This window comes from Hemitrygon akajei, chromosome 8, assembly GCF_048418815.1.
Source record: "Hemitrygon akajei chromosome 8, sHemAka1.3, whole genome shotgun sequence".
In the NCBI taxonomy this organism is placed as follows: Eukaryota; Metazoa; Chordata; class Chondrichthyes; order Myliobatiformes; family Dasyatidae; genus Hemitrygon; species Hemitrygon akajei.
The window spans coordinates 26,861,082-26,874,913 of NC_133131.1; the positions used below are offsets into that span (position 1 = coordinate 26,861,082).

The 13,832-nt window shown below is 38.3% G+C and overlaps 1 protein-coding gene across 4 annotated transcripts in view; it reads right to left on the reverse strand.

Moving 5' to 3' along the window:
- Positions 1–13,594, reverse strand: part of pitpnm3 (PITPNM family member 3) — a 626,734-nt gene extending 613,140 nt beyond the window's left edge. For 2 of the 4 annotated variants that reach the window (XM_073053474.1, XM_073053467.1), the window contains exon 1: positions 13,485–13,575. In XM_073053474.1, coding sequence (XP_072909575.1) covers positions 13,485–13,506 — 22 coding nt within the window. In that variant the 5' untranslated portion in view covers positions 13,507–13,575. Of the gene's footprint in view, positions 1–13,484 lie in introns of all 4 variants that reach the window. The other 2 variants (XM_073053476.1, XM_073053473.1) reach the window with 2 other exon arrangements.
- Positions 13,595–13,832: the final 238 nt, after the last annotated feature.

Consider the following 13,832-nt stretch of genomic DNA (forward strand, 5'->3'; position numbering starts at 1 on the left):
GAAGATCAGACCGGATTTATTAAAAACCATTAGTCATCTTTGAACATCAGAAAATTAATTACCGTAGATTCCGGACTACAGAGCGCACCTGATTAAAAGCCGCTGGCTCTAATTTTAGAAAGAAAATCAATTTTGTACTTGTACAGGCCGCACCGGATTTTCGGCCGCAGGTGTCCCACGTTGTAATATGAGATATTTACACAGAAAGATATTACACGTGAGGATTTTTTAACTTTTAATTAAATCCATATGGTAACATAAACAAATACATATTGCAAATGCTTTTTTTCGAACCGTGCCTGTAACGCGGCTACTTTTAAATATACGTTGCGTATACTTTTTTACTAAACAACATTCCAATATCTCCTAACGACTGGTAAAAAATATATATACTGCAGCCTACCAGGAAAAGTTATTGATCGCCTTTAACTTAAAAGCAGCGTTCGCTCAGATCTAATGCCGCTCGCGTAATGCGCTCGCCCCCTCCTTCCCGTTTATCGCAAACTGGTATTTTTCCCACAAGACGCGGTGAAACCGGGTGTGACGTCATAGCATCCTGCGATGTAGTACAGAAAACAAATATAGTTAAAACACTTCTAACTTTAACTAGAAAATGAATTACTAAGCGAAAATATTATAAACTAAATAACTGCCATAAAGGCAGCACAATGCTTTTCTTCGAGTGTTTTCCATGTTGATGAGAGTGAGTACAAATGACTGATTTACAATAATTTAATTGTGAAAGTGCGCTTGATTTATCGTACAATTTCATTGGACCTCTGTGAACTACTCATCAATTTTATTGGTCTACTGTTACGAGGCAAAATGTTTTTGGCGGCATGAAAAAAATCATGCATTAGCCGCACCGTAGTAAAGGCCGCAGTGTTCAAAGCTGTTCAAAATGTGGGAAAAAAGTAGCGGCTTATAATCTGACATCTACGGTAATATAATTTATACTCCTTCATCTAAAATACCAGAATGTGTTATTTCCTTAGATGTTGAAAAAGCATTCGATAGAGTTGAATGGCCATATTTATTTAATACGTTGCAAAATTTTAATTTTAGTTTAAAATTTATATCATGGATTAAATTAATATATTATAAACCTTTGGCTTCGGCTCTTACCAATAATCAGAGATCTCCTTTTTTTCAGTTATCCCGTGGTACGAGGCAAGGCTGTCCTTTAAGTCCTTTATTATTTGACATTGTTTTGGAACCTTTAGCCACTGCCATTCATGAATCACCTAATATTTTTGGTATTACTCGTGGGGAAGGGACTTATAAGTCATCATTATATGCTGATGATTTGTTACTATACATTTCTGACCCTGAGAGATCTATTCCTGCTATTTCGTCCTTGCTTACTCAGTTTAGTAGCTTTTCTGGTTACAAACTGAATTTTAATAAGAGTGAATTATTTCCATTGAATATGCAAGTTCCAATTTATAAACACTTACCATTTAAACTTGTTACAGATCATTTTACTTATTTGGGTATTAAAATTACCAAGATACATAAGGATTTATTTAAAGTTAATTTTTTATCTTTAATTGACCAAATCAAGCAACTTGTTACCAGGTGGTCCCCACTATCTTTGTCATTGGTTGGTCAAATTAATGCTATTAAGATGATAGTATTACCCAAATTTTTATATTTATTCCAAGCATTACCAATTTTTATTCCTAAATCTTTTTTTGATATTATTGACTCCAAAATATCCTCGTATGTGTGGCAGAATAAAAATCCTAGATTAAGTAAAAAATATTTACAGAAGTCTAAGAAGGAGGGTGGTTTGGCTTTGCCAAACCTGAGATTTTACTATTGGGCAGTTAATATTCGATATTTAATATTTTGGACACAAGAATCGATTATAGTATCTTGCCCACAATGGGTAAATTTGGAATGTAAATCTGTACAAGACTTCTCATTGTTTTCTATTTTAGGATCTTCGCTTCCTTTTGCTTTATCTAAATTGAATAAACAAATAACCAATCCTATAGTTAGACATACATTACAAATATGGTTTCAATTTCGTAAATTCTTTGACTTGAATAAGTTTATCTTATCAAGCCCTATTATATCTAACTTTTTTTCTTTTATAAAACTTTCTTATTATGGATCATGCCTTTGTATTATGGAAAACAAAAGGTATAACATGTTCTCGTGATTTTTTTTTAGACAATAGTTTTATGTCCTTTGAACAGCTATCTAATAAATATAATTTGCCTAAAACTCATTTTTTTTTTTTAGATACTTGCAAGTTAGAAATTTCTTGAATAACATGTTACAGTTTTTTCCAAAATTATGTCCAATGGACATTACGGAAAAAATTTTAGCTCTGAATCCTTGCCAGAAGGGTTTAGTAGCCATCATTTATAATATGATCATGAAAATACAGCCAGAAGTATCAGGAAAAATTAAGAAGGAATGGGAAAAAGAACTTCATTGTCTTATACCCACTGAGCAGTGGGAGAAAATTTTACAATTAGTCAATTCTTCTTCTATTTGTGCTAAACATGCCTTAATACAATTTAAGGTTGTACGTAGGGCTAATATGTCTAAGGATAAACTTGCTCGATTTTATTCTTATGTTAATCCAATCTGTGACAGATGACATTCTGAAGTCGCTTCATTGACCCACATGTTTTGGTCTTGCCCTTGCTTGCAAAATAATTGGAAAGATATTTTCGGTATCATTTCAAAAGTTCTGAATATTAAATTGCAACCGCATCCTATTACTGCAATTTTTGGTTTACCAATGGTGGATAATAGTTGTTTATCCCCCTCAGCTCGGCGGATGATTGCATTTGTTACGTTAACGGCTAGAAGATCTATCCTATTGAATTGGAAAGAAATTAATCCTCCAACCATATTTCAGTGGTTTTCTCAAACTATTTCTTATTTGAGTTTAGAAAAAATTAGAAGTGTTGTTTTTGACCCTTCAATTAAATTTGAAGAAACTTGGAGACCATTTATTCAACATTTTCATATGAGTTAAACTGACTTTTCCTAAACCTTACTTTTATTATCCTTAATTATTTGGATGGAGGTATGGAGTTATTGACACTGCTGTGTATATTTGACATAATGCAATGGCCCATGTTGGTTAGGTTTTTTGTGGAGGGTTTTTTTTTTCTTATTTACTCCTTTTTTCATAATCACTATGTTTGGGAGGTTATTATATATGGATTATCATCTATTTGTATTTATACTTTAACCTATTAATTATGTATTCTCAAACTCTCTGTATCTATGTTTCTCTTATGTTTGTTTAAAATTAATAAAAAGATATAAAGAGAAAGGACGAAGGGTCTCACCACGAAATGTCGACAGTGCTTCTCCTTATAGATGCTGCCTGGCCTGCTGTGTTCCACCAGCATTTTGTGTGAGGGGTTTATCCAGAATTTCTTTTTTGGTTTCAGGTTCTCCAAATTTAATTGTCTTCCTCAAAAATAGATTCTCATATTTTTGACCATAAGTTAGAGGAGCAGAATTAGGCTATTTGGTCCATCTAGAGTACTCCACCATTTCAACATGGCTGATCCATGTTTCCTCTAAGAACCAATCTCCTGCCTTCTCCCCATATCCCGTCATGCCCTGACCAATCAAGAATCTATCAACCTCTGCCTTAAATATGCATAAAGATTTGGCCTCCACAACTGCCTGTGGCAACAAATTCCACAGATTCATCACTCTCTAGCTAAAGAAATTCCTCCGCATTTCCTTTCTAAGAGGACACCCCTCTATTCTGAGGCAGTGTCCTCTTAAACACTCCCACCATAGAAAACTTGCTCTCCATACTTGTTGCCTGTCTTGCCGAGTTCCTTTCATCATTCAATAGGTTTCAATTAGGTCACCTCTCATTCTTCTGAATTCTAGTGAATACAGGCCCAGAGCCATCAAATACTCTTCATGTGTCAAGCCATTCAATCCTGGAATCATTTTGTGCACCTCCTTTGAACCCTCTCCAGTGTCACAAGATCCTTTCTAAGTCAAGGGGTCCAAAACTGCTCACAACACTCCAAGTGAGGCCTCTCCAAGCCTCAATATTACTTCTTTGCTTTTATAATCTAGACCTCTTGAAACTAATGTTAACATCGCATTTGTTACCACAGACACAACCTGCAAATTATCCCTTAGGGAATCCTGCACAGGACTCCCAAGTCCTCATATTTTTATTAAGTGCCTCATATTTTTGAATTTTCTCTACATTTAGAAAATAGTCAACCCTTTCATTTCTTCTACCCAAGTGCATGACCATACACTTCTGAACACTGTGTTCCATCTGCCACTTCTTTGCCCATTCTCCTAATCTGCCCAAATCCTTCTGTAGCCTCTCTACTTGTCTAGCTAACACCCTCCCTCAACTTTCTGGATTTCTGAAGATCGTTCCAAAACATTGTCTTTATTGTGGCCTTCTTTTTCATGTACTGAAAACTCTCATACTCAATTTTTTTTCACTGGATAGAGGCAAGCCCAGAACTGCAAATACAGAAAAATGAACAGATTGTAAAAGGTTAAGGTTGGGTTCTTTGTTCACAACCCAAACCAATGTATTGTGCCTTTTGCTGGTCCTCAAACACCAATTCTACTGTCTGATAATTCATTCTTGAACAACTGCATCTTTTAAGTGATGTTCTTGCTCCTTTTTATTGATCCCATAGCTGGAATATGCAACTCCCACCCACAGTCAGGGTGTGGGCAGATATCCAAGTTACTACATTATTCCTTTGCTTTACTTCACTTCACTTGTTTGTTATGTTACATGCATTTCTGCAAACTATTCCCAGTGAGTTCTTAATATCTGCATACATTTTTGACTGGGGACAAGGATAAGAGGTGAAAATCCTCTACCTTTAAGTCTCGCCCAAAAGCATTTTCTTTTCCTTCAATTCCCATGCATCTCCACATCTCCATTGTACAACTTCCCCAATCCCATGCCTGCACTCTGCTAGAATGTTCTATCTCCTAGGTATTAAGAATCCAAGATCTTCCTTCCTACTCATCACTCCTTGATTGCATTGACAACCCTGATCTTTCCTCCTGCTAAAATGGGCCAGAACACTGGCAATAATCCAGCCCTTATGGAAAAGAATGCAAGCTTGCCAAATCAAAGAAAGTACAGGATGAGTCACTGGCCCAATATTACTCAAGGGGTGTAATGACTGGAAGTATTACTGTACAGAAGAAACATAACCCTGACTTGTCGGTGATACACTGAAGGAAACACTATGATATTGCAAATACCACCCTTAATTTCAGGTTAGAAGAGGGAAAAAAATCAGTGCACAGGATGTTTTAATTCCTGTTTGACCAGTAAATTTTTGACAAGACAAACAACGCGAAGACATTCCCAGAATAATCACATTTTCCTTTGACATTGACACTCGAAACTTGATAGCTGGTAGTTACTACAAAGGTAACATCTTCCATTTGAATATAGATTATCCACAATCACTCATTGGGGTTAAGACTAATTATAATATCAATAAAGTGTTTCCCCACGACCAACAGCCAACTTTCAATTCACCATAATAATCAGTTCCGAGGGAAGGGAATGGCAGGAAGCATAGGAAATGTAATGCAGCGCTATTAAAAAAATGTATATTGTTGGAAAACAATTACCAATGTTATTAGTAACTACAATAGTAGACTACCCAATACATGCACCTTAAGTAGCTGCTCAATGTGATAAGTGGTTTAAATCAAATGTTAGTAATCAAAAATAATTTCTCAGGTTAATGACCAAATTTATTCAACCATTCCATATTTATTTGGATAATATTACATTTAAAACCAAGACTACTGTTGCTCCATTCTAAATACTTCTTTTCTCCGTTCTGGACTTTAATCCATTCCTCAATATCAGTGATGAGGTAACTATATTCAATACACACCATCACTACTTTGACAGGTTCCTTTCTTTGGGAGATAAAGCAGTTTGCTGAACGTTTGTGTGTTCCCCATTTCCGCTCAAAAAAAATAGCTCATCTCCAGCCTTCGGAGCCGATCACAGTTTGTCAGATGAAGAATCACAATCCGATCGCACATTTCATTGCACAGAATGCATCAGACAGAAACTTGAGTCCATCGTTTGCTATTCATTAGGAGCAAACAGGCATCAACTCCAAAGCCAATATTAATAAGCTGCGGGTCAGCAAGAGACACAAAGTGAGCAGGGATGTCTAATTATAACTACTCTCCTTTAGCAGGATAATTACAATGCAACAAAAGATGTATTAAAAAGACTGGCCTGGTAAGCAATGTTAAATTAAAACTAGCAGAGAGCCAAGTAAAATCCTCCAGATAGTCTAAGTCACATACATTCTAGTCAGACTTGCCTGCAGTGCAATTTCCATTCCAATTAGCAATATGATAACTGCAGCTCACTTTGTTAAAATTAGAACCCTTAGATAGTCAGTTTGGCCACTCATTAGTTGTCAGACATAAATGTTCCACAAGAATGAATTCTGTAAGGAACTAGTGAAAGGTCTGTTGGATCTCTGTTTATTTTCTGACCCTTGGGGTTCTTCAGGGAGTCAAGAATGATGAGCAGTCTTAATTCCAAGATTTCAGTTTATTTTAGTGTACAAACAAACATACAAACTAAATAAAGAGCTCAGAAACGATGCTAAGGAATGTAAGACAAAGGAATAAAGAAGAAGTCAAGCAGCCAAGATGGCACCTCTAGAAAACTTCCTTAGATAGGAATATATTAGCTAATAGGCTACATATTTAAAAGAATTGCATCTCCTGGTAATGTGCTAATTCTTAGCCAATGGGAAATGAGAAAGGTGATAAATTGTTAGTTTAGCTGCTATACCGCTTTCTGCCAGTGAGTGTGAAAAACACACGAGTTTGTTAAAAAGTACAAATCTTATAAGTATTATTAAAAAAAAAGTTGGTTCCAACAGGACCATGATATGTACACACATAGATGTAAATCCTAGCAAAATTTACCATATTGATTAGCCTTGTAGCTTAATTGCCTAATTAGTAGACAATTAAATGATGTTTAACCTGTGGAATTTGTGACAGGTTGAAAAGCAACATGCACCGAGTTCTCAAGATCATTGTCACCTACTCATTGATAATGTCTGTACATAAAACCACTAAAATACTCCATTTGGTATGCTGCAAGGATTTATTTTGGCTAATCAATACAATGCAAATGATTCAATGGATGGTAAAAGAAAAGAGATTGATAAAAAGAAAGCAAATGCTGGAAGTATTCAGGAGATCAAGCAATGTTTACATTAAGAGAAATAGAATTAATGCTTTGGGTCCTTAGTTTTTCCATCCAAAATGGCCTTGAAATGTGTTGCTAACATTTGCTGGATTTACCTCGGATTTCTAGTATTTCCCATACTTTGACTTTGGATCAACAGAACAGGTACCATTTCAACAAGGTATATGTATAATATATATGTTGAAAAGCTTTGAATTCAACAGCGTAATGAGCTGGCTGTTTCAGCAAGTGAATTAGAACTGTTTGAGAGTATGAATGTTTGGCAGTAGCAAGGTCCTCAGCACCAAGCATTTGGTTAATGTCTAGGAATATAGAACATAGAAAACCTACCGCACAACACAGGCCCTTCGGCCCACAAAGCTGTGCCGAACATGTCCTTACCTTAGAAATTACCTAGGGTTACCAATAGCCCTCTATTGTTCTGAGCTCCATGCACTGTATCACTGCTACATCTGAAAATCCAAGAACTCCCAACAGTACTATAGGAGCACCTACGCAGAAGAATTGTAGCTCTGGGCTGCAGCTGATCACTGCCTTCAAGAGCAATTTGGGATTAAAGTTAAATGGCTTTGTAAGCAATCCATTAATTCAGAAGAGGCCAATAATACTGATTTATCTGTTGTTTAGGAAGCAGGTTATAAGATTCCATTTACAATGAACAAATTAAATCTAAGTAAAGAATGCTGGGTGCAAACAAGGAATAAATTGATACCCCATTTTTGATCTTTTATACAGCACACAGGTTTCCGTGGGGAAAATGCAACGAAAGAACAGTGCACAAAAGTAGGGAGGAAAAGTAATGAAAACACAGCTTTCCAGTTACTAACTAATTGGTAGTTGATCCATAAACCTGTAGGCAAAATGCATACCATAAGACCATAAGCAAAGTAGAAAGTCAACTGGTGTGGGACAAGTTCCGCCTCAGCCACACTGCTAACTTAGGCTGCTGTGAGCAAGACAGGAAGCGCAGTGCTGGCTCCAAGTCCAACCACTGTCAACATATCTTAAGCAGCTGCCAATGACAGCAGATGTACAGATAGCTCCAGAATATCCACTGCCAACACTCTAATCAGCAGCAATTGACAGGTGCCCAACCATCGTTCCAGTTCTGTGCTACCAGAGAGAGAACTTCTGTGAAGAATAGAATGCAAGGGGGATAAGCAAATCAAATCCCTATAAAAGGAAGAATTGACTTTATTGTTGTAGAAACATTTTACCCAAAGCATTACGTCAAAATGAAACATCAGCCCATGCAATTTTATCCGAGATCATCCAATTGATTACGTGCCACAGTGGCATAGCAGTTAAGCATGACTAATACAGCTCAGGGCATCAGAGTTTGGAGTTCAACTCTGGTGTCCTCTGTAAGGAGTTTGCACGTTCTCCCAATGTGTGCCTTGGAGTCCACGAGGTGCGTCAGTTTCACACCACACTCTGGTTCATGGGTTAATTCATCATTGTAAATTGTCCTGTGATTAGGCTAGAGTTGAATAGATGGTTTGCTGGGCGGCATGGCTCGTTGTGCTGGGATGATTTGTTCCATGCTGTATCGCTAAATAAACAATTGTAGATGTAGGGAAATTAATAGCTGATGAGAGTGTGAATGCCCAGTATTATCAGAATAAGGTTTATTATCACTGACATACTGAATATCATCAACTGTGTTGTTTAGTGGCAGCATTACAGTGAAATACATCAAAAGTTACTATAATTTACATTAAGAAATATTTAAAAAATAAATAAATAGTGCAAAAAGAGAGCAAAATAGTGATCACGGACCATTTCGAAAATCTGATGGTGCAGCAGAAGAAGCTGTTCATAAAATACTGAGTGTGCTTCTTCAGACTCCTGATGGCAGTAATGAAAAGAAGGAATCTCCTGGATGGTGAGGGTCCTTAATGATGGATACTGCCTTTTAGTAATTAATTAGTAATTGGTTTATTATTGTCACATGTACTGGGATACAGTGAAAAGCTTTTTTTGCTGACAGTTCATTACAAGCTTAGGTACCTTGAGCTAGAATAAAGGGAAAAGCTACAACAGATTTCAGAATATAGTTTTACATACAACAGTATAGCACTGGCCCATCGGCCCTTGATGTTGTGCCAGATTAAACTAGCAATTAAATGCCTGACTAAACTAATCCCTTCTGCCTGTACAATGCTATCTCCCTTCATTCTCTGCATGTTCATACGCCTAACTAGCAGTCTCTGGAACTCCTCTAACATATTTGTCTGCACCACCAGCCCAGGCAGCATTCCATGCACCCAGCAATCTATAAATATCTTGCCTCATTCACCTCCCTCTTACCTTAAATGCACCTTACTATTAGACATTTCAACCCTGGGAAGACAATACAGGCTGTCTAATCTATCTATGCCTCTGATAACTTTATAATTCTCTATCAGTATCTCCTCGGCCATTCCAATGAAAACTACCCAATCTCTCTTCATAGCATATGCCCTCTAATCCAGGCAACATCTGGATAAATATCTTACACACCCTACCCAAAGCTTCTATATCCTTCCTATAATGGGGCAACCAAAAATGAATGCAATATTCCAAATGTGGCCTAATTAGTGTTTTTTTAAAGCTGCAACATAACTTCTCAACTCTAACTCAATTTATCAACATTTGAAATGCAATACACCTCTTTAATCACCCTAACAAATTGTACATCCACTTTCAGGGAGCTATGTACTTGGACCCTAAAATTCCTCTGCCTATCAACACTGTTAAGGGTATTTCAATTGACAGTGTCCTATCCCTTTACAATTGATCCCCCAAAATGCAACATATAGCAATGGGCTGTAGGAAGCTCCATCACCCAAATCTATAACTGATCTATCCCCCACTATCTACAATACCACTCAGCAGAGGTCCCAGTACAGTTCCCTACAGAACTGTACAGTCAACTGTATGTTGACTGGCTGAAGCACAGCCTGATATGGAGACACTCATGCCCTTGAACAGAAAGTGGTGGATGTGGCCCAGTCTGTCATTGGGGGGGGGGGGGGGGGGCAAAGCACTCCCCACCAAGAAGCACATCTACACAAAATGCTGATGCAGAACAGAAGCATCTATCATCAGGCTTTCCACCACCCAAGGCATGCTGTCTTCTCACTGCTTCCATCAGGAAGAAGGTGTAGGAGCCTCAAGACTCACACCACCAGAGTCAGGAACAGTAACTGCCCCTCAACCATCAGGCTCTTAAGCTAAAGGAGATAACGTAACTCATCCTCACTTGCTCCATCATTGAGATGTTCCCACAACCAATGGACTCACAAGGACTCTTAATTTTATGTTCTCAGTATTTGTTGCTTATTTATTATTATTTATTTATTTATATTTTTGCATGGTTTGTTGTTTTTTGGAAACTGGTTGAACACCCAAGTTGGTGCAGTTTTTCATTGGTTATGGTTATTATTCTATGGACTTATTGACAATAGACAATAGGTGCAGGAGTAGGCCATTCGGCCCTTCAAGCCAGCACCGCCATTCACTGTGATCATGGCTGATCATCCACAATCAGTACCCCGTTCCTGCCTTCTGCCCATATCCCTTGACTCTGCTTTCTTTAAGAGCTCTATCTAACTCTTCCTTGAAAGCATCCAGAGAATTGGCCTCCACTGCCTTCTGAGGCAGAGCATTCCATAGATCTACAACTCTCTGGGTGAAATTGAGTATGCCTGCAAGAAAATGAATCTCAGGGTTGTATTGGTGACATTACATTTACTTTGAACATTGAGGTGTTGTTTAAATATATCATGACTAAAGAAGCTGGATTTTCATAACACAAAGTAAACATGTATTTAACCAATTCTGCCCATCAGCAGATAGTTCCCAACCTCAACATCAGAAATCTCATTAAGGTAAGATCAGTGTTCAGCATCCAAGTACCAAATAAAATATAATCCAAATCTCTAATTGCCAGTATATCTACAATCTATTAATAGTAAATGCAATCTCAACTATTTAAAAATTAATTTTGACTCTAAGAGACTCATCATTAAAACAAATCTGGAGATGGGTCTATTTGGGAAGTGATGCAATTAAAAAGGCAGAAAGATTTGTTACCACACATCCCACCTGACTGGTTGCCTGCTCACTCAGGAAACAAGACAAATATTTTCTTTCTATATACATACAATACCTATGTGCACAGCAATACACATCTGCATATTAAATATTCAATTTTAATCCTATATCCAGGATTCAATAAGACATAGCATTCTTTTGAAACTATTAGCTAAATGAAAAAAGTACCACTTTTTTGGGGGGAAAACTGATTACTCCTTTCTGGACAGATGCTTCCACTTACTTAACCAGTTTCCACAAGTTTGCCACCAAATATGCAATTACATTTTTTGAAATATATCATGTGAAAGGTCAAACAGTCCAAGTTCAGAATATGAACCAAGATAGAATCTTAGCTGCAACATTGCCGTCTTGCTCTTAATGAGAACAAAGACAATTAGAAAAGTTGTATTATTTAGGAACTTCACAAATATACACTCATACCATTGTGTAATTAGTAGGTTTATTCAAAGGGACTAAACATGTGACAAAAAGTGGACTCTAGATATATTGTAATGCAAATAAAGTATTACCCTAATCGAAACGATGGGCCAAATGGCCTTCTCTGTAGATGACAACTACTGAATAAATATAAATGTTGGCAAAATGCAGTGTCCCATTTTCACTAAATCCCCAAATATAAATGACAGTATGAAGTGAAGAGCAATGATGGCCAACACCAAGGCTCCAGCCTCAGAGTACTACTTGGTAACATACATGCACAGTACTTCAATAATAAATTTGCTTTCAACTTTGGAGAAGCCCCCTTAACAACAAAGGCTGAATACCTGGTTCCAATACAGACCAAACCAAGAGGAGGTTCCCTCAATAATCTTAAGGGGTAAATATGCCGGTGCGTTAAAGGCCACCTTCACCAGTAATATTCAGGATGCAAACATGAGCCACCTCCAAAGGTGGCACTTTTAACTAACTCCACAGCACCTTCCGCTCCCTCCTTCCAGGTAAAGAGGGCCAGATATCAAGCCAGCACTTCACTGCCAGAAGTGGGATCAATACGGACACGACTCTTCCCACCCCACCCAGACCTGATAAAGGTGCAACTGGCTGAGTGGGCAAAGCAAAAGGAAAGCTGGAAGGTCGGGTGGGAGGAGGGGGAGGGGGGGGGGAAGGTGGTGGAAGGAAGGCTTCTGACGTAACGAGGAATTTCTACTCATTCTGAGGGAGACGACAACTCGGCCGTGGTATACACCACAGCGCCGAACATAAAGCGCGCAAGAAGCAAGGGTAATGATGCGCACAATACGAAAAGAGCCCCGTAAACACCGAGCGCTCCTGACAGTGGCAAGCGCGATAACATCTCACACCAGGGAGATCGTTCACCCTGCCGCAACTTGCACAAGCTCAAGGTATTTGCATGGTGCATGAGATTATTGTCGTTTCCCTTTCCCTCAAACTTGCAGGAATTATTGGTGACAATGTGGTGTAAAGAACCGGGGAAATTAGCAGCGGCAGTTAAAGTCTACTACACTCGCCCTTCACGCAGCTGCCATTATCACAATAGTTTGGTAACAAACATCACACACAGCTTTCAACACGAATTATCTATCCACACAACGTGAACGCCCACAACAGGCAGCGTTACCCTAAAATGACAACTAATACAAGAGAAAAGAGCATCAAAGGAATGGCAAGCAACAGGTTTTTTTAATAAACCATCCTCAGTGCGCTAAATCAGTGATGCAATACAAAACCAAGCTTTGAAACAGTTTGAGCTAAATAAAAACAAGCTGGCGATTGAAAAGCGGGGAGAATTAGGAGAACGCCGAGAACCAAAATAAAGTGGGTTCAGGAGGTGAGCGAGGTAATACTATATACAGACAAAAATGGATTAATTGTGGATGTACATATAAAGCAAAGGACATCTCGGGATCAGAGGAATCAGATGTTCCTTTTTAGAACAAGCCGCACTCAAACCAATTCGCGAACGCTGCGTGCTCTATTGCCCCGTTTTAGGGATTGATTTAACACGTAATCCATGAAGCCTCTTATCAGAGCTTGGCAGTTCAGCCACTCTTGTCTTCCGGCAACTCTGCAGTCTTGCATTCCGATAGTTTCACACTTCCTCAAAGTGCACACCAAATGTAAATACTTCGTTTAGGAAAAAAAAACGGAGTAGTGAAAAGCGAATGCTGCTCACCTGTCGCTGATGCTTTATCCATTTCGCAACGGAGAGGACGTAACTGCTGCTCTCCGTGGCTGACTGTCCCTCTCACAGGACAGCCCACAGCGACAGGTAGTGCTGTCTGCGAGAAGCTTTCATTGCAAGCCGCCCCTCTGCTGAACCACGACGTTTGCCCGCCTCTGGTGGTTCGTCGGAGGAACTACCGGAGTACCATGCCGTGTGCTGATTGGAGGCAGCAAATGAAAAATTAGTAGAATTTGTATTTACATAAAAACCTAAATATTGCGTTCCTTGTCAATGCACTTTACGGGAGCGTTACTTTTGCTGTAAAATTCAAATAGAAAATGTTGGAAAGGCTCAGGA